The sequence below is a fragment of the Protomyctophum parallelum genome, assembly GCF_964188405.1.
Source record: "Protomyctophum parallelum genome assembly, chromosome: 16".
Lineage (NCBI taxonomy): Eukaryota > Metazoa > Chordata > Actinopteri > Myctophiformes > Myctophidae > Protomyctophum > Protomyctophum parallelum.
The window spans coordinates 10,730,710-10,751,993 of NC_139711.1; the positions used below are offsets into that span (position 1 = coordinate 10,730,710).

Genomic DNA, 21,284 nt, shown 5'->3' on the forward strand with positions numbered 1-21,284 from the left:
TTATAATGTCAAGGGTGCTTGGCAACGGGGACAGGCAACGCCCAGCCCCCCACCCCCACCCCACCCAACCCCACACTCTGAGAACGTAGAGGAGGACACCAAACCGCAACCACTATGGGGGTGGTTTGGTATAGCTCAACCACAAAATAGCTCAAGAGTGCTATTTCATGGTTTCAATTCCTCATGGGTGCCGGTGCGAGCCTCAACCCACTAAGTAGACGTCGTTGGGTAAGCCTGATTTATACTTCATCGTATGATGGAGTCACACAAACATAGCTGATCCACGAACTCCTGTAGATCTTCTATTTTCATTCATTAAGCAGCACTCAAACTCAGGATTTGCTTTACTGCACACCTCAGTCAGTTTAATTTCTAAATGTGATACCGGTACATTTTTGAGCGGTGCTAACCGGTGCTAACCGCCTCCATTAAGTGACTTTGTGTGCATGTCTGTCTGTCTGTGTGTGTGTGTGTGTGTGTGTGTGTGTGTGTGTGTGTGTGTGTGTGTGTGTGTATGTGTGTAATGTGTATGAGCACAAGCACCATCCATTGATATTAACTGTTGAAAAAAAATTAACAACACAAAGTTATTTCTAGAAGGGGGTCTGTTGCCAAATATCAGTTTGGGGGCTCCTTGATATGGAAATGTTTTGTTAATCACTGATGAACACAGCATTTCCAAACTATTCGGTTTTACTGTCAAACTTCCAAGCTCTCAGCAGAGTACTGAGGGAGGAGTATTTGATTTCCCCATCCTAGAAGCATCAAGCGTGTTATCTCAATACAGGTATGCACACACACACACACACACACACACACACACACACACACACACACACACACACACACACACACACCTCCTATATATGCACAGATTGTGGGCTGCATGCACCCTCCTCTTGTCTTCCCCAGGCTGGGGCCTTTGGGCCTTTGCCAGGACAGTACAACTGTGTGTGTGTGTGTGTGTGTGTGTGTGTGACTGTGTGTGTGTGTGTGTGTGTGTGTGTGTGTGTGTGTGTGTGTGTGTGTGTGTGTGTGTGTGTGTGTGTGTGTGTGTGTGTGTGTGTGAGTCTGAGTGTTTTGGGTAGAGAAGGAGGGACAGTGTGTGAGAAGTGGGAGGAGATGGGACGGCTGAGAGAGCGTGTGAGGTGTCTCTCCAGCATTTTGGTTCAGAGCCTCTGAAAGGAATGCTAAGTCAAGTCAGTAGCAGCTAACACACTACAAATACACTGCATGTGTGTGTGTTGTGTAGACGTTACGCTAAACCACCATGGGAATTCCATGTTTGTCACTCTCCTGTCAAGGGAATTACAACGTTCCTGAAGCCTAGTAGGAAAGGCTGAGAGAGACAGACATACAGAGAGGAATACCTGGCTGGAGGAGTGAACTGAAAGGACCTCAGGTAAGCAAAATAACTTGAATGACTTTTGAGTGCCCTGGCCGTGGAACTAAGCTGCTTTCCTGGCTGCTACTAGACTAAACATAGCTAAATACAACTTAAGAGAGGGAAATTGCATTGTGCTGCAATTGTAAGTATAATGGTTGTGGGCTATGTAAGAGCTGGCCTTTGCTTAATGTTCAATTATCATCGTATGTTTTATGTTTTATTGAAGTGATTGTTCATCATTGACTTCTGAAAGTCTCGTGTCAGTTTGGAGGATTTTCAGGGGAAAGGTGAAGGTGCAGTGGGAAGCTGCTGTACATGTCAATGCATGCTGAGCCGTTGAAGTTTTGACTCTGAGTCACAGAGGAGTGCCGCCCCCTTGCCCCATCTCCAAGCTTTGATATCTGACTCATTATAGCATCGACGTGAAGTTGTTTCAACGTAAATGCTGTGTGCATCGCATGGCCATACCTTACTTGTGAACGAATAATGATGGCGAAGACAGGAGCCTATAGTTGCAATAGTCCCCATAACCAAAAGCGACTCCCAGCTTCAATTCCTCTGGCAACCACGTGTTATGTGGAAGTGATTGAGCAAGACCTCTATACTTGCACACGAGTCACTCCACTCCACATTAGAGCATTAGATGCCAAATGCCATGGATGATTGGATGTAAATCTGTAATGTAGGATATACCAGAATAGCCTAATCCGCATTGCTCTATACACAACCCGCAGAACTACAATTGCCAGTTGGCCGGGTGAAATGATAGCACCCTCTGTTCAAGTTTGACCCCTGTGCCATTGGTCATGTCAGTAACATATTCCGTAGAACCAAATTGACGCCCACTGCCAGCCCAGCGGTGCTGTTTAAGTTAAAAGACTGCTTGCTTGATGGGTGTGCGCAAAGATAACCCTTAAGAAACGACACATCCATTATTATAAAGATGACTTTTCATACCAGCAGACCTCCATGAAGTAGTATTGGCATTTCATTCTACACAATGAGGCGGTTGTTCAGACGGAGGTGTGGTACAAGACAACATATTAATATATCTTGAACCATGAGCTAAGAGTGAGAGAAGAAGACAAATAGGAGGAGTGGGCTCTGATCAAGGGTGTGTGAAGACCTGGAGGTGGAGGTCCCCCAGTTGTTTTGTTTTCGAGGGGCACTAGCTCCTCCTATGTCCAGCTTTGAGGGTGCGTTTAAACACAAACATTAAATGCCATTGATAATGAATGGCCATGGTTTTGAGTGTAAACACAAACATTGGAGACAAAAGTGAGGATGCAAATTGTGATTGGCCGGAATGAGATGATGTATGATGATAAGAGCGCCCCTCACTTCATACAGTTGTAGTTGTAGTTTTTTAATGAAAGATGGGATGCTCTGCAGAACACAGATAGTGTAGTTTAACATGAATAATGTGATTCATTACCTACTCTCTGGACTGTGGTCATTATTTGTACTAAATACAGACTGACTGACTGGCTGGCAAACCAATTGATTTAACGGGTGTATAAAAGAAAATAGGTGTAGAGGGCTTAAAAATATATAGGGTACAAGCCACGGACAAATGGTCTCTTATGTGTAATGCACATCTCAAACAAAGATCTTACAGACGTTTATAGATGTTTTTCATATCCAAAATAGACAAACAATAGCAAACAATTAAGTGGTGATACGGCCATATAGTAAAGCAGTTGTTCAGCAAACATTCAGTACAATCTGTGACTACAGACTACAGAAGCTAGCACATCCCATACAACCTGCAGGCCCCAACGAAACACACATGAATGACTGATGGGCGGCGGGCGTTGAATAGTTATACTGGTCAGCTATCACGGACCTGCCCAGTAATTATGGTAATTTAATGAGGCTTGTGTGAACCTTATAGGTGGGGCCGTGGGGGAGGCCTGCAGACTCATTCACTCCCCGTTTTCTGCTGCAGTCTGGGGGAAAATAATTAAAAAAAGTCTCACCTTTCTCCCCTTTCCTTGTATCTCTTCTTGTCACATAATCTATTTGAATAGATGCTAGTTATACTATGCAGATGCATGTTGGTTAATTGTTGACATAATGATATTTACATAGACATACCGTATACTGGTTGCTTAATGACAACTTAAATGTCTTGGTGCTAGGAATGTTATCTAGATGCTGATGCTCAGATGGTCACGGTGAGTTATAGGCGGGTGGGGGGAAGCTGTTAGGGGTTAAGTGTCTTGCTCTCAGACATTTCAACACATATTACTGGGCGGGCGAACCAGTGAACTTTTGTTTACCAGACGGTCTCGCTGCTCACGAGATTTGACCGTCCTCTAAAACATTATGCTAGGTTTGATGTTTACCTGGTATCCATGCTTCTTTGAAGCACTGAATTGTTTTCCTTTGCGCTCTACTTATGTGACCATTTTGACCCTGTCATTTGGATAAGAGTGTCTGCTAAATGCCTAAAATGTCAATTGTAATTGTAAATTGTAATGACCTAACCCTGCCCAGACCCTGTAGCGCAGAGCAGAGTGGAGTGCAGTAGAGCATGCAGGGCAGAAAACAGATCAGTCGCCTTGTGTCCACCCTGAGACTGGGAGGTCAAGCCCCAGCCAAGTCTTACCAATGACTAAACAAAGGTAACCAATGCCTCCGTGCATGGCCTTCAGCATCAAGGGCTGGACAGGCGGCACATCTCTGCGACATACTAGCATAATGTCCAGCGGATGTACTGGTACACCATGTCCAGTGGGTGTACAAGTGTACATCAAGCTGCCTTACACAACAATAGGAAATAGGCGTATGAGTAACCTATGCTCATGCTTACTTACAGTACTACGCAGAAAATAAGTATAAAGCAAAGGCGACTGAAATTAAATGAATTAGCAGAGTACAATCATTTTGTCAGAGAATTATTCTTCAAAAATAACATGAAATGCCAATCAGTATAACCTACATGAAACTAATGCACTTTTTGCAACTCTTTTGAGGTCATTCATACATATCAGGCCAGCATTTATTGTCATTTGTGCTATCCCTGGCCATATAATTATTTATGTTATTGCTCAGAAGAATTCTGGATTTGTGTTTGCTGTCAACGCATGCTGGTAAGGTTACACGGCTGATAAGATTACACAGCGAGTAACCTCAAAGGGAGAGTAATAGGAGAGAGTGGAATCCTGATTTAGCTTAACAACATAGTTTAACAACTTCTGTCAGGGGATAAATCAAGGGGCAACCAGTCCTATCAGGGTCTTGTCCTAAGGTTGTGGGAGAGGTGAGATTTGAGGTCACACACCCCCTGCTTAACCTTAGCCCTCTACAAGCAAGGTCCACTTCCAGTGTAACATTACCCCAGCTGCTATAGGGTACGGTTATGTTAGGCCCTGCAGTGCATAACTTATTGAGGTCTTGGCTGGAATTAGTGCACTGTCTGTAAACCAGATTAACTGTCCAGAAGGGAGAAATATGCTGAAAGTTTCACACTTGAACTAACCCACAGTGCAAAAACGACAGGCTAAACAGCAAGGATGTATTTTAAGTGTTCATCATCATCATCATATAAAAATGAGGAATAATATAATAATAATTCCACAATACCACTAACCTTTTGACCTTTGCACACAGTAAAATCCTGAGTGTTAAACTGAGTCTAAGACCGCACAAATGTAACCAAATGGACCCTGGGTCCAAATGGACCATTTGAGTTAAATTCACTCTCTATATTGAAGAGTGTACGTACGGACTGGTTGTAACTTGTAAAGCTGAAGATTTAAGCTTGGTCAGATTTTGACACAGGCCTCTGGAAAAAACAAGCAGCAGCTTTACAGTATGTAAAGATCACACCCGTGTGATGTGAGGGGCACTCTTATCATCATACAGTACATCTTCATACATCACATTCCGTGCTCAACCAATCAAATATCACAAATGAAATTTCGGCCAATCACAATTTGCGTCTTCACTTTTGTCTTCAATGTTTGTGTTTAAACACAAAAGTCCTCACTTTTGTCTTCAATGTTTGTGTTTACACACTTTTCAATGTTCCGCTGTAGTATCTATGAATGCACCACGTCTCTGTGTGTACGTCTGTAATCCACGTAACTCGAGAACCGTTCACCCTAGCGAATCAAATTTGACACACGCGTTCCACACCACCACAGGGAGTGCAGTGCCCGGTGTCAAGTCTGTCGGATCACCCTGGTTGACCAGAACCAGCACAAAAGCCTCCGGACAGGGCCCAAATCCAGATCACCCCTACATCTCCATATATGGAGCTGGCCTGTTCTGACATGGGTACAGGGTTTAGTTCCGACACAATTATTGGTCCGACCGACAGTCATTAGACCGACAAACTACCTCAAACCCTAACCTAACCATGACCACACGGGAGCAGCGCATGTTCGAGCGCTAGTCCGACCGTTGTTCAATTGCCATGCATGGATCCCTTCTGACATCACACCTGATCACCCCCCCAACGGGCACTGATCACCCCTAGATCTCCATATATGGAGCTGTCCTGTTCTGACAACACAAGGATGTTCTGACATCACAATGGTACACAAGTCCACGACCTCGACCTTTATTAGCCAATTGATCACACCTGATCACCCCCCAATGAGCACTGTTCTAGTATAATTAAAATATAATGGCAAAGGTGAACTTAAGTAGATTTATTGTATACATTTATTGGACTTTGCATTTCCTGCGCGGTAACTGTTGCAACATAGACATGTTGGATCATGGACCGTGATAGCTGTCGATCTGGCTTCATAAACCCTCCAGCACTTTGTGAGCAACAAGGCAGGAAATGCGGTTAGTTTTGCATGACTCAACCACAAGGTTGTTTTATTGGTTAGGCCCAGGCAGGTGGTGTTCGAGTAGTTATAGACATTGTGCACAGACTGTTGGTGAGTAAATATTGATTGTAGGAATCCGTTTTTGGGGGTGGGGTGTTCAAAGTTTTGTTTATTATATTTGAATCTTTAAGGCCTGACTCACACCTTTCGATCTAGCATACAACATTGACGCATGCTATAGATGTATGAGACTTGTTTACTGATGCAAGCTCCCAATGCATTTCCAATGGAAGTCACATGGTTTGACACAACATTTTTGTTGTACGGCTTTCGGCTGTGTTTCGACTGCCCACCTCCCCCTCATACAACAAAAATGTTGTGTCAAATCATGTGACTCTCATTGAAAATGCATTGCGAGCTTGCATCAGTAAATAAGTCTCATGCATCAGCTATACATCAATCTGTTGTGAAGGTGAGTCAGGCCTAAGTGTTAAGAACCTTGTCAAGTTGTCTCTGGAACCATTACCATGTACAGCAGCTTGAATCCTGTCAGTGTGCCCGATGGCCTTCTCTCTCAGTGTATGCTTTACACTTAAAGCATACTTTATAGTTTATACACCACGTGTACCAGGGTATATATACTGTAGTGCCACCTAGCAGATTTTCAAGTTATCTTTACCGTGAAAACACTGAGGCAAGTATTTTAATACGATAAAACCTCCTCCTACAGATGCACTATACAGTAGGCCTATGTCTCCTGCACAGCAAAATCCCAAAGTGCTGATTTCACTCTACGGGTATAAAAATGAGCCGGTCAGTCCAGTTGTATGCTTAACACTCAGGATGTGCGTACACAGGTTGTGTACTCATCCCTCTCCATCACTATTTCCTGCTTTTTGTGTACTGAATTAGGCCCGGCGCTGTCTTGTGTTATTTTCCTTTTCAATGCCTCCTACGGGCTCTTGGAGCCGGTATAGGATTTCAGGGTACGGGGGTAGAAAGAGGGCTTGTGGGACCTTTGCGCACAGGGGCAATGAAAAGAATAAAAACAATGAAAAGGGCTGCCGATTTGGGAGGAAGAAAGAAAGAAAGCCTGCATGTACTGTGAGTCGCGGGTGCATTGTTGAAACGTGATCTGGGGAACAGGACTTGAGCGTGTGCCTACAGGTTGCTGTACTGATACCTTGAGGGTTCGACTGAGGCGAAGACAGAAACACACTCAGGGGGGGATGTGTATGTATGTACAGTACGTATGTATGTAGAGATAGGGAGGAAGTGTGTGTGTGTGTGTGTGTGTGTGTGTTCATGGGGGAGGTGGGGTGTGTTAATGGGGGCCAGGTGTGTATAGCCTACACTAGTATATGTGCTCTATATGTGTAGGTGGTTGTAAACATTGTTTTTGTACACTATGACACATGACTGTATACATGTGCCTCTGTGTGCAGCATGCATGAACATGTGTTTTATTTTGTGAAGAGCCATATATCAAGTTCACCATTTCCAATTTGGCATCCCTATTTTGGGCATGTCATATTATGCAAAACTATTGCCCTAAACAAACAAACAAATAAATAAATACATAAATATCAGTTATTTTCTCCATCTACGATGAAGTATATACCTGTAGGGCCTAGGTGGTTAAAGTGTGATGGTTTATAGTGACACATTGTTGTGACAGACAGCATGGCTTAGTAGTGGTAAGAGAGACCTTTCCTTGGAACTCACATGTTTAATTCCAACAACCACGCTAATGTAATAGTTTTAGTACTATGTAATGTATCCATTTGGTTGGTGCGTCCACCAACAGAACACGTGTTACTGGAGTGTCCTTCGTTAGTCATTTCATGACTAAAGTCATGAAATGTAAATGTAATATGTGCTCTCGTGCGTTGTAGTCTGTATGTAAAAGAGGGAACAAGGACAACATAATGATACATACATTCATACTGTACATACATTTACGTACTGTACATGCATGCATATGGTAAATGGTAAATGGTGCATTTATATAGCGCCTTTATCCAAGGCGCTTTACAGAGATTGTGCATTACATTCACCCATTCATACACCGATGGCAGCGGAAACCATGCAAGGCACCAACTAGCACATCGGGAGCAATTAGGGGTTCAGTGTCTTGCTCAAGGACACTTCGACAGTAACTCTGGGGGAGCCCGGGTTCGAACTGGCAACCTTGTGGTTACCATCCAGGCACTCTACCCCTGAGCCACCGCCGCCCCCGGCTGAATGGTACATTCATTGCAAAGGAAGAGAGGTGGCAGGAAGAAAATGCACCCTGAAATTATATTATAGAGCCCCTAGACTTCCATTAAAAAAGTAAAGTTAAATAAATATATAGTATAAATGAATGGAGATATTTATGTGGCTTACTGGTAGAGTGCATACAAAGTTTGGCACTGATCGGTGTAGTGGTTTGTAAGATTACGCACGCACGCCGTCGCACGCACACACACACACACACACACACACACACACACACACACACACACACACACACACACACACACACACACACACACACAGAAAAGGGTTGATTTAAGGAGGGAGGTAAGAGTAGATGGTCTCATTTGATATGACCTGCCCCTACTCTACTGCGTTAATTTCCAGTAATGCCACTTTGCCAGACATGTAATTACCATAGACTGTAAAAATAAGTAATTATACCGTCTTCCTCAACATTCCTCATGTATATGAATTTCAATTTAATTCAGGCATTGGAATAGTATTCATTTAACTTTCCCGGCTTTCAGAATCTGACAGTCTCTAGAAAATCTGCATAGATTTGGATGAACAGTAACATACATAGAAAGTTGTTATTATTATTCTTTTACTTTTACTTTTACTCAACTGTACTTTTTCACATGTTGATTTCCATCTTCTTGCATAAGGGGCTGATTCGGATTCCCACTTCAGAAAATGAAACTGCACCAAGCCATTTATTAGAGCTTATCAACTGGAAAAATTGCTTTTTGCTTAAAGCACAAGGATAACAAAACCTCAACATTTTATGCAAAGCACATTGACATATTCAATTTACATACGGTGGGGAAATGAAACCTGTAATCATGCAGATGTCAAACTGAGACACATGGCCAAGTAATTACAGTATATTACAGGAACATGAACAGATATACAACTATACGAAAATGGCTCAAAAGTTGCAATGTAAAGTAAATGACAGAATAAAATTTCCTTCTAAAATGTTTCTTTTTTGCGAGCAGTATGCAGTATAAAAGTCCATTTATTACAGAATCTGGATGAATATTTTCTATTCCATCTTCCATGATCAAAAATGTATTTAGCTTATTCTTACTCAATATGTATCTGAAAGGGGTTATTGCAAAATATCAATAGATTCATGCGACTCACATTTATATATTGAAAATTTTATTTCCTTTAGAGGATAGCCCCTTGAGATGTATCATCTCGTTTTAGAGGGGGTCCTTGGGCACAACACAATGAATACAGTACATAGACAAAACAATACATTAAACATGTCGACACAGAACAATACACTTACAACATCAACAAAACATAGATGCCCTCCAAACCACTCAAACAATACATCAAGACCAGAAGCAACTGCACTGAAACACCTAACAAAATACTAATAATTGTGATAATAATGAAAATAATAAAAAATAAAGATAAAGATAGATTTAAACTACGTAAGGGTTCATTTGGATGTATTTGTACTCTCAGAGTTACAAATGCATAAATGGACACTTAGGATTTGACTGTGTGTGGGTTACATCCTAAGTAATCTGAGTTCCCAGAAGTTTAATTTTTCGCCACTAGGCGGGCGAGAAAGACTTCTGGGAAAAAAGGACCGTATCCCTGAAGTACATTGCGCTCAGAATCTGAGCGGACACTCCCCTTTCCGGTCTGAAGCACTGTGCATACCATGAAAATAGTCCGAAGGGAATCCAATTCCAATTTGAATTGTAGTAGGCCACCACCGCTCAAGGAGCAATTGTTTCCCCTCCGTCTTATTTAGATGTAGCGCCCACTCCATGTGGAACCCGCCCCTGTCTTTTGATTCGCATTTCATTTGAAACGCAACGCACTGGGCCACGCCCCTGCTGCACAGGATCTGAGGCCAATTTTCCTAGACTACATCCTAAGTAGACCTTTAGCTGAAGCTAATGGATAAGAGAGACAGCATGACCCTGGAACATTTGGGAAGACTGTACTATGTGTAAATCCCCTTTTCCTCAAACCCAGACAGTGACCTTACTTATGTAATCTCATCATGTATGACCAAGATGTAGAACAGATAATAGCACACATACCTGTCACCCTCCACTGAGACCTCAAGCCCCCAAACGGGCTCTGCAGAAGTGAAAACATGTCCCATGCATGGGGATGATGTTTCCTATAAGCCCCTATCAGTTATGAGATAAGTTATGCACACAGGTATTCATAACTTTTTGCCGCTCATGTGAAATCATGCTTTGCCTATATTCTTTTAGCTTTGCTGCGATTTTCATCTGTCCGACATGCCTCCAGCGGCTTAAGAAGAATGGCAAATTAGTATAATGTTTATTTCATAATCGGCTTTAGGAATATTTATAGGACTGTCTCACATGTTCAGACAAGCAACTACTTCCAGCGTCCCTTTCTTAAAGGGGGGAAGTTTAGTGGATGTGACAAGAAGTGATTAGCATCTCTCATCACCCATCTAGTGGAGAAGAAAAGATTTCTAGCCATTGATAACAGACAAGTTGTCTGTTTGCTGTGGATGGCTGTGACAGATGCAGATAAGAGCAAAGTGTTCTGTTAGAATAGGGTCCTTTCTATTTGAGAGGGTGTGTGTGCGCCCCTCAGATTTGGACCACCTGTATTAGCACCTTATTGTAATTGTAATTTTGATGGCTGTGTGATGGCTCACACCGTATATCATCCTCCTGCCTTGTGTTCATGTATTTTCTCTTTCCCTTGAAACCTTTCCTCCACTTTTGTCTATTGTCTACCTGTCGTCAGCCTACCGTAGGTTGTTTTCATGTTTAACAAACTGTGAGCTTGTAGATATTCTATTTGCAGCCCTGATATTTTGTTTAGGGAAATAAAAATGGATAGAGCCCTGAATTAAGCAACCATGGGGCAGCATAGAGCCCTGAATTACCCTGCAGCCAAGTGGTTAAGCAACCATGGGGCAGCAATAGATCAACTGTGCTTTTTCACATGGATTTCCATGTTCCTGTGCAAGGGCTGATTAGTGTTCCCATTTCAGAAAATGAAACGGCAGCAAACCATTTATTAGAGCTTATCAACAGTAAAAAAGAAAAAATAAATGGGCACAATCATTGTACCTTATAGACACAACGATAACACAACATCAGCATTGTATGCAAAGCACATTGACATATTCAATTTACACCGTGCTGAAATTAAACTTGCAGATGTCAAACTGAAACACATGAATGGCCAAGTAATTACAGTACGTTACGATTTCAGTGAGTTGTGTATGGAAAAATTAAAAATAAATACGAAAATGTCTCAAAAGTAAAATGATGTATGACATTTCCTTCTTGTGGAAATTAATAACAGTATATAAAGGGGCTTGTTTTCCATCACTGTACTATAGTGATGGTAAGCTCGCCTATATTTTTCATACCACTCTAAAGTGTACTGTTCATTATCCCTTGAAAGCCTAGCAAACCTGTACAAAGCAGTAAAAATAGGTCAATTTAAAATCAAAGCACAGAGTCCCCGGGAGACATAGTTTGATTATATGTGATCAAATATGTCACGGTTGCTAGCATTGAAATATGTGAGGGGCTTATGATATAGTTTAAAGTTAAGATATAAATAGTAAGCCTAAAGCAGAGATAAAGTTGTATTTTCACTGGTGCAATGGTGCATCCACCTTCCATCTACAACAAAAGATGTGTTACAAAAAGTTCAAACCATTACAATGTAAGAGAATACTGTAGTATTGTCTACAGTAGTTCATGTGATCAATGGAAATGATCTGTGATTGGACTGGACATTTCTTGCGGAACAATGAAAAGGGATTATAGCAGTATCGTGTCAAGTATGCTTGCATGCATTCAGACAGCATACACGGATTGTGAAAGCGACTGACTGCTTGGTTGGTGGATTATGTCTTTAGGGACAGAGCAACACAGTTAAAGCCATCAGCAGGACAGACATATACAGACACACAGCTGCATCCATTTACAATTGGATCAACACTGATCACGCCCATGATCATCAGAATTATACCAAGTCATGGAACTACAAATCCGTCTTTATCACCCCATGCTGACAAAGGCTTATTTTGATTAGTAATTGTTATAGTATTCTTCAAAGGAGTAATTATGGGTATATAAGGGTTTGGTTTCCACCTGTCTATACTACAATTTTTTTTAACTCAGGGCCAGCTCTCGAGTGCTTTGCTTGGTTTAACTTTGGTCAAAAGCATGTCAGGACAGGAGACAAATACCTCTCTTGTTGGCTTTCACTTCTCTGTTGTGTCATGTGTTTCTGTGTGTCCACATTGTATCTTGAAACAGAAACGTGGACTATGCAGAAGATGAATGGGCTATTCACAACCTAGTAGGGGGGCTAGGGATAGATAACATCAGACTCAGCTGTATTATCATATCACAGGTTTGCGGGTGAAAATATTTGTCCTACAAGCTGTTAAAACATAAATCAGATATCTCAAATATGTCAAAGTATCTCTAATATAGTATAAGCAAAATGTTCAATACATACAAGGTAATGTGCATGTTAATAATTTGTTCTATAAATAAATAAATTGCAATAAAATGAGGCAGTTAGCAGCAGATAGACAAACAGTCCCCTGTGTGTATAGTATATTGTGCAGGTGAGGCACAACAGAGGATATCATTCAACATGTAAGTGCAACATGGCACTGCAGCAGCGCAGTGCAACGGCGCTCATACAGTATATTCCCAAAATGTGTGTATATTGGTTATTGTGAGGTGTACAGTGGGTAAACAGGTGTCAGAGTTACAACAGAAACAAAGTTATTTTTCATCAAAAGAATGATGCTATTCACAATTTGTATTGCATTGGCTAATATTGTCTCTTCCTCTCTCTAACCCTCCCACAGTTTCTGAGGATCCTCATGGACATACCGAAGATGGCTGCCTCCAAAGCAGCCCTCTTGCTCACCACAGCTGTGATCCTCATAAACCTGTGCAGATGTCAAGGGGGGAAGCACAGCACACCGCTGAGGTTTACGCACAATCTTTACAACGTCACCATCTATGAGAACTCTGCTCCACGGACATACGTTGAGACTGCGGTCAAAATGGGCATCGAGGTGGCCGATGCCTACTGGGATATCAAGTACAACCTCGTCTCGGGTGATGAAGATGGGCTCTTTCAAGCAGAAATGGTCAGCATTGGAGATTTCTGTTTCCTGCGGATCAGAACACGCAGCAGCAACTCTGCGCAACTCAACAGGGAGGTGAGAGACACTTACACGCTCACCGTCGAAGCCACGGAGAGCACTTATTACTTCCAGGCAAAGACTAAGGTGTCAATCCAGGTTCTTGACACCAATGACCTTAAACCTCTCTTCTACCCTGCCTCTTACAATGTGGCAATCAGGGAAGATACACCGTTGAAATCGAGTGTGGTCAGGGTGACTGCTACTGACGCAGATGTTGGCAGCAATGCTGAATTCTATTACTTGTTCACCAGCAGAGCTCATCCTTTTGCTGTGGATCCTTTCACGGGCACCGTGGATCTGATTAAGAAGCTCAATCACACCCGGAATGACAGATATGACCTTACCATCTTAGCAGAGGACAGGACAAAAAAAATATCCGGTGTTCAGAAGTTCGGCAACGTTGCGAGAGTTGTAGTGAACGTGCAAAAGATGCCCTCGGCCTCTCCGGTTGTCACTCTCCCAGAGAGTTTGATGGTGTCAGAGGATGGCAGTAAAATAACCATCATAGTCAATGTGGAAGCAGGTATTAAGCCAGTGGAATCCTTGAGTATTGTTGGAGGGGATCCCCACAAGTACTTTGAGATCATCCCCTCAGGCTTAAGAGGCAGCGACTTCCAATTGATCTCTACCAAGAGGATTATCTGGCCTCAGAGCCCCTTTGGCTTTAACCTGTCTCTCCAAGCCAAAGACAGGAGCACCCCAGCTCTACTCTCACCGGTTACTCAAATACACATTCCCTCCCATCATTATAGTCCATTACAATTTCTGGAGGACACCTACATCGTCACACTCAGTGAGTTTTCACCCGTTAAAACTCATGTGCTCAGGGTTTCTGTGACATCGGTCCCCTTTAATGTTACCTTTGGGTTCATAAATAACCCTGACAGCACTCGGTTCAAGATAAACTCTAAAACAGGAGTGATCACAACCGCAGCAGCATTCGATTATGAGCAAAAGAATCGGTATGAGTTTGACGTGACGGCAAACCAAGGTGAAGCAGAGACTCACATAGTTGTTGAGATAATAGATGAAAATGACAACAGCCCTAAATTCACCAAAGCATCTTATCAGGCCATGCTGGAAGAAAACACCCCGGTAGGTAGTGCTGTGTTGACGGTAACAGCCATTGATATTGATAAAGATAAAAACGGCTATGTAACTTATTCCATTGCTAATGCTGGTCCCTTGCCATTTACCATTGACCCGTTCTCTGGAGTGATCTCCACCTCGGAGCCCCTGGACTACGAGCTGATGAAACGTTGGTACCACCTCAGGGTTTGGGCCTCAGACAGCGGGAGCCCGTTCAGTCGTGTCAGTGAGTGCACCGTAACCATTACCATGAGCAATGTCAATGACAATGTCCCTTTGTTTGAGCGGGTGGAATGCAATGCCACAGTACCACTGGACTTTCCCATAGGACAAAACATTGTCGAGCTGACTGCCATTGACCTGGACGAGCTGCAGCAGCTGAGCTACACCATTGAGGCCGGGAATGAGCTGCAACTGTTTGCAATTAACTCAACGGGTGCTGTCACTCTCAAGCAACACATACCCGCTGTGGTTTTGGCAGACAACAAGGTGGTTACATACACTTTAAGGATCACCGCTACGGATGGGAAGCATCACTCCGACCCATCTTATGTCACCATAATTATCACAGACAGAGGCAACGAGGCCACAGTACATTGCAGAGAGACAGGGATTTTCAAACAACTGACGGACAAACTCATAGAGTCAATCAAACCCGCATTGACTGTCCAGGAAGAAGAGTCCTTCTCCGATCTTCACATAATTAACCGACACTCTCCCAAGTTCAACTTGGGCATCTCTGGCTCTATTGATCTTACAGAGGACTACCCACTGAATTCCACAATCATTCATTTCAAGGCTGTAGATAAGGATTCTGGTTACAATGGCAAACTTGTGTACGCTATATCCAGCGGGAATGAGGATGGATGTTTCTCCATTGATATCTTCACCGGGGAACTTCAGTTAGTTTGCTCCTTAGACAGAGAGGTCAAAGAATTCTACATATTGAATATCACGGTTTATGACTTGGGTATACCTCAGACATCTGCTTGGAAATTCATTGCCGTGAACGTCATGGATATCAATGACAATCCACCTGTTTTTGAGCAACCTAGATATGTCATGCGCATCCCTGAAAGCACAGAGGTGGACAGCGTCATATTCAAAGCCAACGCGGTAGATCGGGATGCAGAGGACAATGGCAATGTTCAGTACTCTTTGCTTACGTCCACAGAGATGTTCAAAATTGACCCATTGACTGGGGATGTGATGGTGGCCGGTCAGTTAGATCGAGAAGTCTCACCCAGGCATGATCTCCGGATCGAGGCACGAGACCAGGCCAAAGCCGGTCCTCAGTTGTTCTCCACCACTGATCTGGTGATGATTCTGCAAGACGTCAACGACAACTCTCCCAAATTCATTCCCAGGGCCTACAGCATAAAAGTCCCAGAGGATGTTCCAGTGGGCACTGTGTTACTGTGGGTGGAGAGTGTTGATTTCGACCTGGGCAGTGGGGGCCTCATCACCTACAACCTCAAGAACACAGAGGGTGGGATCTTCCACCTCGACACCTCCACCGGCTCCCTGACGCTGGAGAGGGAGTTGGACTTTGAGCGGCGGTCGTCCTACAACCTGACGGTCCGCGCCGTTGACCACGGCCTCCCTCGCTCTCTCTCCTCCTCCTGCTATGTGGAAGTCCAAGTTCTGGACGTGAACGAGAACCTACACCGACCGCTGTTCTCAGAGTTTGTATACAAGGCAGCTGTGATGGAGGACGCCGTGGTCGGGAAGTCGGTAGTGACCTTGAAAGCAACGGACATGGACCTGGGAAGAGACGGAGTAGTCCGGTATCACATACATGATGGGTCCGGGCTGGGAGTCTTCACTATCGATGAGGAAACTGGTAAGAGATACTATAGGCCTAGGCTATGATCTGTGTGAGTAGTTTCATTAGGCCTGACGTCGACATTTAACCCATTCTGACCTGAGATCAGATTCATAACGAGGTTTCCACTGGACACACACTGGTCTGATGAACCCATTCTGACCTGAGATCAGATTCTAAAAAAAATGTCAGTCGTTCTTCGATTTTTCAAAAATAGCAGACCTACAAGCTCGTATCGCGCCACTCGGTGGAGCGATATGAGCTTGTAGATCTGCTATTTTTAAATAGCTAAAGCATAACATGATGCTGACACCAAAATGGGTGCCCGGTCAGAATGGGTTAAAAAATGTCTTCTAAATCATGACAGTTTTCTGAAATACCTATGTTTCTATCTATGTTTCCAAATTTGCGCCACGATTTTTCAAAAATAGCAGACCTACAAGCTCGTAGTGCGCCACTCGGTGGCACGCTATGAGCTTGTACGGTAGATCTGCTATTTTTCAATAGCTAAATTATAACAATGTTTAAAACACCAAAAGGGGTTCCCGCCCCAAAATGGGTTAAGGTTGGTGGTAGTTGGAGTATAGTTAGTAGTTGAGGTAGCCTTGGATAAAGACTATCATAGATGTATTTGCATGATAAGCAAATATCAAAATCGATAAAAATCCATCTATGATAGTCGTGATCCAAGGCTGTAGTAGAGGTGGTAGTCGGTGCACAGAGTGAGTGCAGGCATTTCTAATTCATTGGACCCCCGATATTAGATTACACACTGACTAAACTATAAAGAATTACATCTTTTACAGCTGCTGTCAGTCAAGGATCCTTTGACTTTGACTAAACTTTTCACCCCTACACTCACTGCAATGAGAGTAGTTGTACATGTAACACTGACATATATTATTAATTTATTATCATTGTTAGCAAGGATTATCTGAATCATGTACTAAGATCTTTTCTTCAAATTTTGTCATATCATTTAATTGTTATTACAGTTTCATTGCAGCATACTGTAAGTTGATCCTTTAGTAAATATATCACTGTCAAAGTAGACTTTTGTCATATAATTTAACTGTTATTAAAGTTTCATTGCAGCATAAGTTGATCCTTTAGTACATTATATCACTGTCAAAGTAGACTTTTCTGGTAATAATTCCTTCAAAATTGTTTACCTACACTTGTACTGACACCCAGTGACATGGTTACGCTGCATGATCAGCTCTAGGGGTATTTGAGGCAACTGTCTACCGGTATTTTCTTTTACTTTGCCAGTTGTATGGCCATGCATTCTTGTAGCGTGCTGCTGAACTTTCGGCATAGATTATATCTGAGCAAATAGTCTCCCTCTGTCAACAGAGCTGAAATATGTGCATCTCTTTCAGGCTTTACTGGGGGACTCAAGTGGCTCTCAAACCTCTCCTCAGGGGACATATATTTTGACATTCAAAAAGCGAACAGGCGACAACCAAAAAATAAAAAGAAAGCGTGGCATGATCTGTTGAAATCATTATCCTTATTTTTTATCTGTCACTGTCCATTGACCATATTCACATCACATTGCAGCCATTTCAACACCCCCCCCCCACCCCCCCCACCCCACCCCTGCTTATGACATAAGAGCAAAATGTACTGTGAATACTGTATGTAGTATCATTCTGATTATAATCGAATGGATCGTTATCCTCAGGTGTCATCCGTACAACAGAGATGCTGGACCGTGAGACGGTCCCCCACTACTGGCTGTCTGTCTTTGCGACAGACCTGGGAACGGAACCTCTGCTCTCCTGGACGCACGTCTTCATCGAGGTCCTGGACGTGAACGACAACGCTCCGGAGCTCTCCCAGCCCATTTACTTTGCCTCTGTCCCGGAGAATGCACCGAAGGACCGCTCAGTTGTCCATGTGAAGGCTCTAGATGCTGACACGTCATCAGAAGACAAGCTGTCCTTCTCCTTGCCTGAGTCGCAGCGCACATACTTTGACGTCGACCCCAAGACAGGTAATATTGAAAATGAAAGCTAATCGTATATGTCCTCTTGTGGCTCGACTGAATGGTTGACCGATGACTATGTTGAATTCTGTCATGAGAGTAAAACCGACTATACTTACTGAATTGCGCTCATGTTTTGAATGAGCCTTTTCACATTCTGTGGGTTGCTTCAGTCACTTTGGAATTGTATACTGTACATGGCAATTGCCACGCCAAATTCAATGTCATCATGGACATATACAGTACATAGAGTATATAATTGGGCATGTAAAGCATGCAATCTTCTGCTTTCATAACCTACTTGTAGTGTTCATTTAACTCTGAGGGACTCAGGAGTTACAGACAGTACATGCCTCCACTCTCCGCACCCACCTCCATATTTATTTACATTTTGATTCAAACTTGAGCCATTGGCAGGCAGTATCGATGTACATTTGCTTCTGAAATAGCTCCAATGTGACAGCATCATACATTACCATTCGGATTTGCATTTTGATTCAAACGTTACGCTGTCACTGACCAACCTGACAGCATGCATGTTATTTCCATCGAAGTGGAAGTGTCTTTCAATTCAAATATGGGAAATATCTGAGCAGCAGAGGGAATCTTGGAAAAACAAGAAAGTTGGCCGCACACGCCAATAGCCAGAGTGCCAATACTTTATTAGGATGCAGCCGGTAAGACAAATCCCTCTGCAGTTCTCCCCCGTGGGCCGGCACCGCTACTTTGGTGTGCGTTAGCATCTTTGTACAAAATATCTGAGCAGCGGAGGGAATCTTGACAAAACAAGAAAGTGGCCGCACACGCCAATAGCCAGAGTGCCAATACTTTTATTAGGACGCAGCAGGTAAGACAAATGGATTCATTTGTCTTAACCTGCTGCGTCCTAATAAAAGTATTGGCACTCTAATGTGCGGCCACTTTCTTGTTTTTTCAAGATTCCCTCTGCAGTTCTCTCCCGTGGGCCGGCACTGCTACAAGGACTTTGGTGTGCGTTAGCATCTTTGTACAAAATCTGAGCAGCACCATGCATAGCAGCCCCAGGTATGTTGCCAGCACAACAAGCAGTCATACTGTCCAAGCTGAAACTCAAACTTGGTGGCATAAATCTCTCCCTGCAGACACAAAGCCACTCAACCGTGTTCTAATAGGAAGTGAGGCTGGTGAGGGAAAAGTAACACACCACCCAGTTGGGAAAAGGATTCTGACACCCCACCCCACAGTCACGCACGCACACACGCACGCACGCACGCACGCACGCACACACACACACACACACACACACACACACACACACACACACACACACACACACACACACACAGTTTCTAAATGCTCACATTATGACAGTTGCAATGTCAGTCACTTGCTTTGGGCTTTGATGTTCAGGCAAATCAGTGTAGCATCTGCCTTTCTCACTGCAAGCTAGCACAGGCCCTGTCGTCTACATATGGTATAATCTCTAGGTAGTTGGAACAGTTGTCCACACCCCAAGGCCAATGCGCCAGTGGATGACTGAGAGAGATGGCTTACATTATTGCACCAGGAGGACAACAAATAATAGCGGGGGAGGGTATCGAAAGAGTCGGAGAAATACGAAATGTCTTATGAAGTAGACATTTAGTCTGTCAAATAGAGCGGATGTAGCCTATTTGATATTGACTTGACCACACACAGATACACGTTTTTATTTTTTTACCAGTATTGAGACGTGTCTTTAACATTCTGAAGGTCTGTGCAAGCCCTTGTTTCCGGCCCGTATTGCTCTGTTTGCTGTTGAAAATCTACTTTCAGGAAATTGTTTTGACAACAAACAGTCATATTTTACTATTTTGAATATAGATAACAAAGAATCCATGTAATATAAAAAGACACTCTAGCTAAACTGAAATGTGATGAATGCATTGAATTATGTTAGATCCTTTGGGTATACACATTTTTTAATGACATCCATGTAATATAAATGAATCCATGTAATATAAAAAGACACTCTAGCTAAACTGAAATGTGATGAATGCATTGAATTATGTTAGATCCTTTGGGTATACACATTTTTTAATGACAACTTTGAATATACCGTAGATGATAATGAATCAGTGTGCAAAGAAATGAAGCACCATTGTGGAATCATGGTCGGAGTTGAGTAATTTGTCCAATAGGAAAAATGGAATTTAGTGAAATGAATTTGCACAGTATCGAGTAGGACTGTTTGCTGTGAGACTCTGTCATGTCTGAGCAGGACTAAAATGACTCATGGCCTATACAAATGTCTGACTAAGCTTTAGTTTGACAAACGCAGATTGTATTGGATACAACCTAGGGGTGTTGGCAAATGTCCCCCTTGAATATTAGATATGTAGGTAATGGGTATTTCACATGACTTATGCCTGGTGAAATTAAGACTTAAATAAAATCAGCAGACCGTGTTATTAATGGGAAACAGACTCTGGTTCCCATAGTCTTTGTCAATAGCAAAAGCACACTTTCTAATGCACGCCCCACCTGTCTTATTAATGTCCTCCCAGCGGCCATTTGTTTATGGGGGACTGTGGTAAAAGGCAGAGTGACCCTCGGTGGGATCCCACACTCTTTTACGACCCTCTCAGCCGCGCCCTCTGGTCTCACTAATCCATTCCCTACACCCGTAGAGTTGCCTATCTCCCTCAATCGCTAATAACACTGAACCACTTCCTTCAACCACCCCTGGGGTGGCTGGTCTTGTCATGGTTTCTGTGCCGTAGTGCTGAAGCCATACCGGC

The 21,284-nt window shown here is 43.1% G+C and overlaps 1 protein-coding gene across 2 annotated transcripts in view; it reads left to right on the plus strand.

Moving 5' to 3' along the window:
• Window positions 1–1,230: 1,230 nt before the first annotated feature.
• The window catches only part of fat2 (FAT atypical cadherin 2), a 101,808-nt gene continuing 81,754 nt past the window's right edge, over window positions 1,231–21,284 (plus strand). For both annotated transcript variants that reach the window (XM_083786018.1, XM_083786019.1), the window contains exons 1-3: window positions 1,231–1,402; window positions 13,277–16,553; window positions 18,223–18,534. In XM_083786018.1, the coding sequence (XP_083642144.1) occupies window positions 13,292–16,553; window positions 18,223–18,534 (3,574 nt within the window). In that variant the 5' untranslated portion in view covers window positions 1,231–1,402; window positions 13,277–13,291. The remainder of the gene's footprint in view (window positions 1,403–13,276; window positions 16,554–18,222; window positions 18,535–21,284) is intronic.